At 43.8% G+C, this 13277-nt stretch overlaps 1 protein-coding gene across 3 annotated transcripts in view; it reads left to right on the forward strand.

Annotated features, from left to right (window-relative positions):
• Positions 1–6606, forward strand: part of runx3 (RUNX family transcription factor 3) — a 47764-nt gene extending 41158 nt beyond the window's left edge. For 2 of the 3 annotated variants that reach the window (XM_015970379.3, XM_015970381.3), the window contains 2 exons: positions 395–469; positions 3939–6606. In XM_015970379.3, the coding sequence (XP_015825865.1) occupies positions 395–469; positions 3939–4420 (557 nt within the window). In that variant the 3' untranslated portion in view covers positions 4421–6606. The remainder of the gene's footprint in view (positions 1–394; positions 470–3938) is intronic. The other variant, XM_015970380.3, reaches the window with a different exon arrangement.
• Positions 6607–13277: the final 6671 nt, after the last annotated feature.

Raw genomic sequence — 13277 nt, forward strand, 5'->3', positions numbered from 1 at the left:
AGCCTGCTGCGGTGTGACTGTCGAGTGTGAAGCAGGGTCCCACGCGTTGGGCCAGTGGGTCTTTGACCTCCCTTCCCTTCCTGACAGTCCGGCTGGACGAGCTGCCGAGCGTCCTACGCTTCGCAGACCTCTCCTCCTCCAGAGTCTCGTCTGAAGGGACCAAAAATACCTCATACGCACCCGTCAAGCATGTTTTTCCAAGCCTGGTCTCACTGTGGTGAGAAACCCGCCCCTTCTCTTCCCAGTCATGGCTGCTCAGTCAGCAGAGGCTAACCTTATGACAGGAACACACACCTCCATGCCACCACATGTCATGACAGTTATTTTTTAAAGGTTCCAACAGCAAAAATCCTTCACGTTTGATTACACGGTCTGTTTCTGTGTTTTGTTGCAGCTCTGTGGCAGGAGCAGATCGAGACCCCTGCTCTGAAGACCTGCAAGGTGGAGGAGGATCTGAGACCGTGGGCAGGTGAGAAACGGCCACCTTTCTATTTGTGTCTCTACGGCTTTAAACGTTTTCTAAATCCGATTTAACGGAAATCATTTTTTTAAATCGTTTTCAGACCATTATACTAAAGCAGAGGGTGTCAGAATGACTCAGATCCTGCAGAAATGCTTTAATATCGTATTAAACAGTTCATTCATGCAACGCTGGAGTAATGCTGACAGAGTAGCTGGGAAGGCCGTGTGTGATTTAGCTCCAAAGGCCTGCACTATATCCCATTACATTCCTCAGACACCACCACCCTGCCCGGCTTTCCTTTTCCTCCATCCCTCCCTCCCACTCCCGTCTTTCTTTCATTTGTCTCTTGGCATTTTGGGTCTTTGTTGCCGTCTTTACAGCCCCCTCTCACTTTAATCCGTCCCACCACACCAGACGTGCTGAGTCATCCACTCACACTGTAAAGACACTCACTCAGACACAAAGCTTTGGTCTTTACTGCGTGACGTTTCTGAACGTTTTCGTTGGACGCAAAGTTTAAGCGCAGCCTTCGCCGTCGAGCACGCCATTAATAAAGTTGCAAAAGCTGTGATGGTTTGAAAAAAAGCAAATCTCTCACATGAATGGAGCTGTAATCATTTCCATAAGCGCAGGGTGAGCGTGGAAGCTCACGATGGAGAATCAGATCTCAGGGATAAAAGATTTACTTAACAAATAAACGTAGCAATCATGTCACCTTGCTTGTTGATGCATTAGGAAAATATCTGGATTTTTTCTAAAATAACAAATTTCCTCCACCGCGGCGTGTCACAAGTTGAGAACATGCAAAACCGTCGTGATGGAGCGCTAACGCGGACGAGGCACGGCGGCTGCTGTCCGTGCTCTCAAAGGGCAGAGGTGATTAACATTTGCATTGGACTTGACGCTCTGGCTCCCACGGCTCGGTGCTTAAATAAACACCTGGAAATCGTTTGGGTCTCCTATTCTTTGCTGTGCGCAGCGGCAGCTCTGACCAAACGTTGTGTTTTACCATCTGCTCGTCATCACGCTGTTGTCATCTCTTCAGCATCCGTTGTTCGAACCACCCAAACCAGTTGGTATTTTTCCTGCTCCTCGTTTCTACTTCAGGATTTTGTTTCAAGTCTCTTTTTTTTGCCACATTTAGCAGCTTTCTCTCACCCTTTGCTTCCCTCCACCTATTTGCCTGAGACACCATTCCCTCAACTCTGGCCGTCACAGTTTGCATCAAGCTTGAGTAAACATTTCACAGGTGAGCGCCTGGATTTGCATCTTCCCATCGGCGGCCACCGCATTCGGACACGTGTGTGTACACGTACGTACTGTGGTGCACAATCGCCCCAAACCTGGCCCTATGTAACAACCAAAATCAGTTTCTCCTGTAAACAAATGAGACAAACCTCCAGCCATGTCTGGGTTGCACGCTTGACTGTGGACTAGTGGACCTCTCGGAGCAAAATTCCTCCCTGGATTGAATAAATAAAGTCCATGGTGGTTTGCTGCTGAGCCAGAAGAGGAAAGAAGGAGCGCTTAAACACAATGTTCTCAATAAAAGCTCCGATTCCCACCTACCGACTTCATAGACGGGGAACATCACAGACAGCGGGCCGTGCCAGCGAGCCCTCTGGGTTTCATCTCTTCTCCTGTCCCTGCAATTTACTCAACACGTTTCAGATGAGTCTAATGGAGATCATGTGTGGTTTTGAGCCGCTGTTACAGCCAACTGCAGCTAGGCTGGGTCAGGAAGACCCTCTCGGCCAAAGACACGGCGCTGTTACCACAGCCACAACAGCAACGTCCGGGTGGGGGTACAGTGAAGGTATGCGTCTTGGTTAAAGCGGGGAGAAAAAGCAGACCTGTTCTCAGTTGCACAACAGTTTGTTCAGCCTTCTCCTCCAGAGGGAGCCACTATACTACAGAGACCCTAAAGGTGGTAGCAGACACCTCCTGGCTCTGGGCCAAGAGCCTGAGCCTGAACAAGCCCATTAGGGTGTTGTGATAAGTGCCCGGTCCAGTTTCCCCTGACAGAGCGCAGGAGTCCGTCCCCGCCGCAGTTTAGCCGACACGTTTCCACCAACTCCAATCACCGGGAGACCATGAGCAGGGTGGGCTGCAGCAGCAGCCAGAGCCATCACGTCCCCCCTCTGCCTGCTCCACCCTGAAGCCCTAAATTTAGACCAGGCAGGGCGGGGTGGGGGGTGTAGGGACAAACACACGTAGAGAGGGAGCAAAGGCTTCCTGGGAGTCCGGTAGGGAATAGGAGTCCGACTCCACTTCACCCGAATCAACAGCAGCTGATGGCTTGAATTTTCCTTGCGTGAAATCAGATATGGAGCCGAACTGCTGTTCCTGGTAGACTCTGGAAAAAGACCCCCCCCCCCCCCCCCCCGCACACACACACACACCACTAACAACCTCCCTCCTCTCCAAAAGAAAAGGAAATCCAACTGCAGAAAAGTGCTGTTAAGAAAAGAAACTTTGCAGAGGCCGTGGAAATTGCAATGATTGTTTTTTAGTCGTGGCTGAAAATGGACCCAGTTCTTCAGACGTGGGGAAAAGCGATTTCAACAACACTGTGGCACGCAACTTCGGCATTCTCGCCCCCCTCAGGGCTGTGGCATGCAAGCGCCTGTCACTTCATAAATACAAGCTCTCTTCTCCTCGCCATCCAAATCCTTACTTTACGCTACGAGTCATGTGCGCCTTTAGGACCCGAAGGGAGCCACATCCGAGCAAAGAGACATGCATAAACTGAGGTGTGTGAGGGTAGAACGCAGGTGAAGGAGAATGTTTGATGACATTTAGGATGTCTGCGGTCTGTCTCATCTTGACAACCAGCCATGTCCCTTTCTTTTAAGTGTTATGTGCAAAATGATTTAGGATGATTGAGGGGAAGGACAAACTAAGAAAGGACAGCTTTCCACCTCCACAAACAGAAAATTACACCAACAGCTTCCTCAAGCCCTGCAGAAAGGTTGATCTTTTGCAGCCACACTGAATAAATGGAAGCTTTTAGGTTCCTTCTTTCACCAACTACCTGTGATTGCAGCTGTCTGCTTACGTCACCCAACTATGATCCATGATGTTGCACAACCGGCCGTCACTGTTTACGCACACGCCCCTCCTTTTTTTGTTACTCTGAGGAAGACAGAGAAGTTGTATGCTGATTTCGTTTTTTGGGGGACTGGTAGGAGGAATGTGTGTGTGTGTGTGTGTGTGTGTGTGTGTTGGGGGGGGGGGGGGGGGGTCTTGTGCATGGGGCTGTGGAATGATGTGCTGTCAAAGCTTGATGAGGTCACCGAGCCAACAAAATGTCTCGATTCATTACTGTGGAGCAAACGTTCCTGTGAAACAGCACATCGGAGGAAATCTGAGAGCAGAATTGGAATGTTGAGAAAATTTGGGTGAATTTTTCCTGATTTTGTTGCTGCAGCAGCATCTGCCACCTCTAACCCAGTGTTTATGTCTGTGTGTCCAGCAGGAACTACAGAACTCTTCCCTCAGCGGACCTCCTTTCCAACTCTGTCACCACTGACCGACCCCCGCTTCTCAGACCCCCGCATGCACTACCCCGGGGCTTTCCCTTACTCTGCCAACACCTCCAGCACCGGCATCAGCGGCCTGAGCATGTCCACTTCTTCTAGATACCACACCTACCTGCCCCCGCCCTATTCAAACAACCAATCCCAAAACTTCCAGTCCAACTCTTACCTTTATTACGGCACTGGATCTGGATCCTACCAGTTCTCCATGGTGGCGCCGGGAAACACAGGAGGCGAGCGCTCCCCGACCCGCCTGCTGTCCTGCTCGGGGGCTGGAGGCGTTGGAGGGAACAGCCTGATGAATCCTGGCCTGAACGCCCAGAGCGAGGGGGTGGAGGCCGACGGCAGCCACAGCAACTCCCCAACGGCCATGAGCGCATCGGGTCGCTTAGATGAGTCCGTCTGGAGGCCATACTGACTGGCAGACAGCTAAATGAGAGAGGAGGGGGCAGAAAAGTGAAGAGAACAATGAACAAAGAGGCTGAAAACTGAAAGAAACCCAAAAAAGCTCAAAAAGATGCATGTTTGTCCTTTTTCCCGCCAACGATTGCTTTAAAGACACCATTTGCTTAATCGCCAAGATTTTTATGCAGTTTTCTTTGAACAAACTCCTGCTCTGCGCTGAAACCTGGCCTCCCAAAGCCACCGCGAGTCAAGCAGAGATTGTAAATAGGGGCAGGAGGCCGTCGCGGCCTTTCAGGATCCGTCTGTGGACAGACACTCACGAAAGAACAACAGAGGAGGAGGTTCAAACAATCAGGACAACCGATGAACTGAGAAACCACAGCAGACATTAAACAAAACAGCCCAACGAGAGCTGGCAGGTGGAAGTCAAACTGGTCGTCTGGGACTCCTCACAGCTGCACTGCTGTAGCGCTCGCTCACTCGCTCGCTCCGTCCCTTTAAGCGTTCACTGTTGATGACATGCTGCATCAGCTACATCCAGGGCCGTTTCCTGTGCTCCGAGAACATTATCGTCTATTTATTATCCAAACAGAGACATTAGCCTTTGGTGCTTTAGAGGATGCCTCAATACAACTGCTGCATTACGTAGAAATAAATCATTTTATTAGTCACAGGTTTAAAAATTAACCATCTTCTGCTGTTTCTTTAATCAACGGGACAATAGCTGGTATTTTAGGAATGTCCAAAACAAAAAGGAAGGTTTATCTGTTGGAGTCCTGTTGTTTTCCTCTCTTTACTTTTATCTCTTTTCTAAAGAAAAATCCAAGCCTGATGTTTTGTTACTGGATAACGTGGTTTAACTTTGATATTTATTTGAGCCAAATTTTGGGGAAATGTAGGCATACACCCCAAATCCTTAAGCATTTCTCTTTACTTTTCCTTTTTTTTTTTACATGAATATATAAACTGTCTATATACCATGTTTTGTTGTATGAATTTGGAATTTGTGTAATATATTGCTACTAAATTATGAAAAACAAACCTTTAATGTAATTATTTTTGCCTTCCAATGTAGCTTTGATGCACTAAAACTTTTTTTATTCCAAAAAAATGCCCAAAAGATTCTGTCAGTGAGACGCTGTGGTGCCTAAATCTTTTAAGCAATTCCCAAATTGCCTTCTTGCGCCAAAAATAAGCCATTTGTTCATTTTTTTGCACTATTTTATGACTTGCATTTCCATTTGTTAGGTTACTGCTTGGTTGTGTGAAAGTGCGGGATGAAATGTGACATATTCCTGCACAAACGCTTTCAAGTGTTGTTTTGCTGGATCCCTGGCAAAGTTACACACACACATGCATATTCCAAAAGGTGTGTCTGCACATTCCCACTATCCTAGAGGGATGAGGCGAGGTCCAGTGGGGTCTCTTTTTACCAACACCGAGGGCAGTTGTGCAAAAAAACAAAAAGAAAATAACTGTTTTGTGCTGCACGAACCCTTTTGTTGCGATTAGTCACCGAGTGCTTTGAAGCCTTTGTGGCCGTGATTCTGCCTCTCTTGGTTCAGCCAGAACGTCTGCATTAACGTTTCTGATGGACGGCTGTTAACTTGCTAAAATTCAGGTTTGATTCAAAAGTGACAACTGATCCAAAGAAGCTAATGTTTGCAGCTCAGGTAAACTAAACGTATGCAAGATGTTTTATAAACCGTATTCCTGTCCGCGTCTCATTCCTTCTCCCCTTTCTTTGAGAGGAAAAAGCATGTTTAGATTCCTTACTTCCTCTGAAGCCTGGTTAAAAACCTGAATCTATTCAAATGAAAATCATGCAGCTAGAAAACCCAAAGATGTTTTTAAAAAACTGCCTTGTGTGTTCATCAGGTGTCAAATTACTCATGCCTGGATGTAATTTAATGTTGTTGCAAAAGTAAGCCAAACTGTACAAGTAAACTGTATTTTGTATATTTCCTTAAAGAGCACAATTTACATGAATTTTGTTTCTTTTCAAAAGAAATCCCTTTTTTCACCCTGTAAAGTCATTTTGCTCTCTTCAGCTCTCTGTATGCTCAAAGCATGTACATCTGATATGTTAATTTAAGAATTGCATCTATGTATGTGTTGCATCATCGCTTCTATACGAGTGCTTGTAAAGTTTGCAGATAGTGTAGTTTTTAGTCATTTTAATTAAAAAAATGTGTCTCATCTTTGTCTTCAAAACTTTGTTTTATTTGATGAAACTTTTGCTTTTATTCTACTCTTCCTGGTGCCGTAAAACCATTTTTACTATACTGAAGCTGAAATAATTGGCTAAAAGATGTTGTTGACAAACAAAAATGTCATTTATTGAAACCATTTAATCCAAAAGCTGCTCCCATGCCTTAATCAGAGAATAAGCACTGCTATCAAGGACTTTAAAAAACTTTCTCTGTTGTTTTATTTATTATATCAGACCAGATTAACAGAAAAATCGGCTGCATGTAACTAAACATAAATAAATTAAGACAAATAATTGCAAACATACAAATTCAACTATTATTTTATTAATTGATGCTCATTTTACCAAATATAAATCCCTTTTATAATTTTCATAAAAAAAACTGGTGATTCTCATTTCTAGAAATTAAATAAATTAGCAGCATATACTAAAAGTAAGCACTCATATCAGTTTTAAAACTGAAATTATTAGCAATATTTTAGACTATCTGATTTATTACTGTTTTACATCAGTTACAGGGGTGGCTCGAAACCAGTGGTTCCCAACCTGGGGTCAGTGAGTGCCCCCAAGAGGGCCCCCACCATCTTATCTGTGCTGAGGTTGTGAGGTCACCGAAATTATATTTGTAAAATCCAAACAACACACCCAATAGTTAAATAAAAATGTTGCATGTCTAAATAAAGTTTTGAATTAATCACATTTTAATGTGTATGCTTGTGAAGTTAAAGCTCCTACATCTTGCATAATTCAACATTTGAAGTTTTTAACTCATTCACTGCCAGCCGTTTCCTGATCACTAACGGCCTTCGCTGCCAGCGTTTCTCACCGTTTTTACTGTTTTTTTAAGAGTCACAGAACGTTGCGTGCTAGCATGATGTCGATGCCAAAACAACCAAAACAAAGAGGAGACTCACCTCTTACATCAGGAAGAAGCCGCGTGTTTTGAGCGTTATCCGTTCTTTCATACTCCGTTGTCGAATTGTGATCGGCAGATGCTTTTCTGGTTCGCGCCTCACTTTTTTCACAGGAACGGCCCAAAACGATCTCCAAACACATGGATGTGTTGCTTCCTGATCATGTGATCTGTGACGTATGCGGATGAAGATCGGCTTCAGGGCTGAGATGTTTGTTCTCTCAGCGCGGGGGCTCGTTCCGATGCTCACACAGTAAAAAAAAATGCAAATGACGACTTTAGTTGTCATTGGCAGTGAATGAGTTAACTATGCCATATTTTAGGTATCGCATATGCATTTCCTGTTTCGGTTGCTTCTTCTCTTCAACTGTGCTTAGCGATCACAAATGTCTGGATGGGGCCAGTTGTGCTTAATCTTTTTCTTGCTCCTCCTCTTCCAGGAAGTCTCGAGTCCAGGTCCTTCCTCCACTGGACTGTAAACACTAATACTCAGTCCGCCCGTGTAGCTAGCAGGGAGTTTAATCTCCACAGTTGTGAAGAACCATGTCTTTCTAATGCAACCTGCACTTTAAATAACACCTAGAACCCAAAACAAAGTTTAATCTTCAGAAAATGTTGACTTTTATCTTCAGGAGTTCTCAAAAACTCTTTTCACTTTCAGATAAATTAATTCACGTGCTCTGGTTCAAAATTTTACATTCAACTAAATTATCACAGGAAATTCAGTACTTATTACTGCTGATGCTCTGTCCTCCACAGGGGGGTCACAAGGGGGTCCAAGCAGGGTGGCACTGGCCCACTCTAGACCCCTCCTAGACCCACCCGTGGGCAGCTATGATGAGAAAACAATGAAATTAATCATGGACACAAGATACTTCTAAAGGATCAGATTTGAATAAAAATTGTTTGCAAATAACTAAAATTAAACCATTATCCAACTCCCTTGCAAAAATTCAAACTTCTGCCATTCATTTTTTGGAATTTGAGGGTTTTTTTGGTGAACCGTTTTGGCTTTTATTCTTATTAGGTACGAACAATTGTGAGTATTTCTTTTAAATAGAACTTTGTGCGTGCTCCTTTTCAGTCACATGCTCTTTAATACATCTTGATATTTTATTTGACGATATTTAAAAGTTTTATCTCCGAACAAAATCCAATCAGATCTTGATTTTTTGCAGTTGACATTTAGACAGAACTGCCAGCTCATGTTTACTAGGTTATATTAAAACAAGTTAAAAATGGTCCTCAGCTGAACAACTCGTGCCGTTTTTGTTTTTGATTTTTAATCACAAGACAAATTTATTAGATTCATCCTCATGCTTTTACATGTTCTCCATTTCTAAAATGCATCAGGACTCAGTTCTGCCCGGCAGGTCACATTAGGTTAGCAATAAAGGGAGACGTCAGCAATAAAAGAAAGTGTTAAACACAGATGATTCATCCCATGAATCTGTTGAGAAATTAACCGGAGGAATGAAAGTCTCGTAACATTTACAGGACCTAATTTCATAGCAGAACATTCTGATCTAACATTTTCTGTCATATTAACCTCGTAAGGAAAACACCACAAATGTCACGTCTCCATCCCCAAACCACAGCAGCTCGTTGGCATTTAGCTCCTAATAACTCCTAATAATGACCTCCTCCTCTGAAATTAGTGAGACTCTCCCTGGCAGTTTCTCAGCTCCCGGCTGTCAACGCCATGGCGCCCGGAACGCCGCCCTGGCAGCGTCCGTGTTCGCACACGTCTGCAAGTTGTCACTTGTTAAAAACAATATGGGAGAAGTTTGGAATGTCGGCTGGCTTTTCCAGAAGCTATGAAGTTGTTAATTCATGCCAAGAGGATGGCATCTGTTTGGACCATTTGAAGCCGAACCACAAGATTAAACACTTGAGATGCTACCTTGTGGGGTGGTCTGGTTTCAGATGTGGCCACAGTTCCTCACTCCCAAAACTATGACACCTGTTGGTGTGTCGTAAAAAGCCCTCTGGGTGCTTTGATTCTCATCAGTTTTTCACTCTTTTACTCGCAGTTTGTATCCTTTTTGTCATTTTATCCTTTTTCCTCATCTCTTTATTTCCTCCCTCCTTTCTTTGGCCTAGCGTGTCTGCGTCAGGGCTTCTATGGGGGCAGCAATGGAAGAACAACAAAGCTCCAGGATGCACACTGCACTCAGATAAATTCATACTCAAAACACACACACACACACACACACACACACACACACACACACACACACACACACACACACACACACACACACACACACACACACACACACACACACACACACACACACACACACACACACACACACACACACACACACACACACACACACACACACACACACACACACACACACACACACACACACACACACACACACACACACACACACACACACACACACACACACACACACACACACACACACACACACACACACACACACACACACACACACACACACACACACACACACACACACACACACACACACACACACACACACACACACACACACACACACACACACACACACACACACACACACACACACACACACACACACACAGCTCCTATCCGCCGCTACGCAGGAAGCACAAAGAGAAGATGATAAGCTTTCAATTAGGCTGGGCTCATGGGAATTCTCCAGCTGTCTTCACACACTCTTTGAGATCCGACTCTTGTCCACATGTGGGGAACAGAGGAGCGCTCATCCGGGGTCGGGCCCTCCCACTTCATATATTCTCCTAATGCCAGCAGTGTCCATCATTCGAGGTGCATGAATGTTTTTTCCTTCCTCCCTGCAGCTGTTTGACTCTTTTAGCATCACTGCTCCCAGAATAACCAGTAAACAGTTTTTGCATCCCTGCTGCTGTCTCATTTGCACAGTTTGTCTCGTGTTAACAGTTATTCATTCGTGCGCTCTCTCCAGTTTTAATTGTACTGAATCCGAAGTACTTTCTCTTTCTGAATCTTAGTTTCTCTGCTCCAGCACACCTGATTCTACTGTTGAATTGCCTGATCAGCCGGTCGTTAAGCTCTTTAGAAGCACATTAATCACCTGCTGGTTAACATCAGGTGAGTTGGAGCGAATGAATGAATGAATGAATGAATGAATGAATGAATGAATTATGGCCCTCAAGGACCAAAATTAGATATTGTCCTGTGCTGTTCTGGTGGCAGTCACAGAAAAATTTAAGGTAACGCTTCCCTTTACAGTTCCCTAATTACTAAATACTTGCATGGTAATTACATAGTAAGTTAGAGTGTATTATTGTGTAATTAAAGTGTATAATTGGAATAAAATGTAATTATTGTGTAAAGCAGTATTTACTGGGAATGATTCACAAAGATAAAAACTAGAGTTGAACCTAAGTTACATGGTAATAACTGTTTAAGAAATAAAAAAAAACAATACATTTTAACTTACTATGTATGTAATTACCATTTAAGTACTTAGTAATTGGGGGACTGTAAAAGGAAGCATTACCAAATTTAAATGACAAACATTTTAATATTGTATCAATTATTTACTATATTTCTAATGTCTTTATTAAAGAGATTGTGTGAACATGGATGTAATATATTAAGGGGTGGGTGAGTCATCTCTGGGGTGGCCAACAACTTTCTAGAGATGGCTATGCTCCCCTGCCCGGCCACCCCTTGGAGGCACCACTGTTCAGGAATCTCTGGTAGAAAGATCAATTCTGTAACCTGGGTGGAAGCTAGTATGGAAGTTTGTAGTGAAAGAAGTGCAAGAATTACAGCTGCATAATATTAAAAATAAATTACCTACAAATAAAATTTGGGTTAAAAACCAGGCTGGGCTGCAACTGTTGGCAGCAAACTGCAACGTCTGAAGCCTTTCACAGGGGTTCTCGGTTTCCCGGTCATTGTGCCTCGCTCTCGTGTCTCTGGAATTTTCAACTTTGTAAGAAAACACGCAGAGACTCATCGTGGGCATCTAGAACACACTTCATGACACACGAGAAATTGTGCAAATTGTGCAAATTCAGATTATATTAAGACAGATTGTGGCAATAAATTTTGCACGATTGTTGCACAAATTTTTGCTTTTACTTTGCAGCCCGACCATTTATAAAGCTGCTCTTGCAAACAAATCAATTGTAATTTTGGTGAAATTCCAGCAGCCCTAGTGACATAGCAGCTCAAGTGAGTTGATGGGATCCAAGCAGCTGTCTATATACTGTGCAGCCAACGCTGAAGGTCAAAACTGTGCCTGGTCTTCAGAAGTCAGTGAGGATAACAACAATTAACATGTTTATGTCCGTTTGACCTTAAAAAGGCCCCTACAAGACAAAAGTTGTATTAAACAAAGAAAAAAGGTCATGGAGTGTTACGGAGATGGATGTTATGTTATGTTATTGCACTCGTTTCTCATGCACACATGATCTTGAGTGTGGTACCTGCATGAGAAATCCATTAAGACCCCTTCCAGCATCCACTGACCTCCTCCAGACCCCGTGAGAAGGAGCAGGCCAGAACCGGCAACTGGTACATGAACAGAAGTCTATTTTCTAACTAAACTGGTTGTGGGAACAGAGGCCACCGCCAAAAAATCAGGGTTCCCACAGATTGACCAAGAAACACAGGAAACCTGAGAGAGCTGTGATGCAGCACTTTTCACACAAAATTACCAGTGCTGCTCTGCTGGTTTGTGCAGGGAGGCTTTCCCAGTTTAGAGGGATCCCAGTGAAGGTAGTTTCTCATCCTCACTGGGTCTACAGAGACCGCTCTGTGTTGGGATACACCAGCCAGCTCCCAGTTCCCACAGTGGAGCACCTCTCCGTGGGGTTCAGTCGGTTCCTGCTCCAGCTCAGAAGAGCTGGACCACAGTTTTATTGATTCAGAGAGCAGCTGCTATAAAATAAAGGTCACCGATGTGGGACGTGATCAGCTGTGAAGCCACTTTTTGACATTTTTATGGAATAAAAACTCGCAAATAAAGAATCTTAATCTAAGGGCCGGATTTATTACGTCATCACATAAATATAAGTAACTAGATATTTTCAGTCGATCACAGCGTTAAACGTGATGCAGACATGACAGCAAAAATCATCTCTTTTCACTTTAGATGTTTGTCCTGATGCATGAACACTTCATGGACAGATTTAGCCAAACCAGCAGGAGGAATTGGAGAGATTTACTGAGCTTTTCTTTCTCCAACTGTTTAAAAATGAAGACATGGGGATGTGGGGCTGAAAGTCTCACTCAAACATCCATGTTCTGGTGAATATTTATATTGCTGTGGAAGCGTCTGAAATACCAAACGAGGTGTCAGAGTGCAACTAAAAAAAGAGAAATTGACACGTGCCATTTACTAACCAGAGAGAGAAAACTAGATCACGTTATAGGATATCAGGACATGAGTGTTTTCCTGCTGTAATATATACTTTTTTTTTCTTAGGGATGTTCGACATCAGCTTTTTAATCGATATCCAATATGTTTATAAACCGGTAGTCCAACTCTTCATTTCTGGTGCAGATATAAAATGGTTGCAATATATACAGCCAGGGCCATAAATATTGGGACATTGACACAGTGCTAACATTTTTGGCTCTATACACCACCACAATGGACATCAAATGAAACGAACAAGATGTGCTTTAACTGCAGACTGTCAGCTTTTATTTGAGGGTATTTACATCCAAATCAGGTGAATGGTGTAGGAATTACAACAGTTTGTATATGTGCCTCCCACTTGTTAAGGGAC

This window comes from Nothobranchius furzeri, chromosome 18 (genome assembly GCF_043380555.1).
Source record: "Nothobranchius furzeri strain GRZ-AD chromosome 18, NfurGRZ-RIMD1, whole genome shotgun sequence".
Classification (NCBI taxonomy): Eukaryota; Metazoa; Chordata; class Actinopteri; order Cyprinodontiformes; family Nothobranchiidae; genus Nothobranchius; species Nothobranchius furzeri.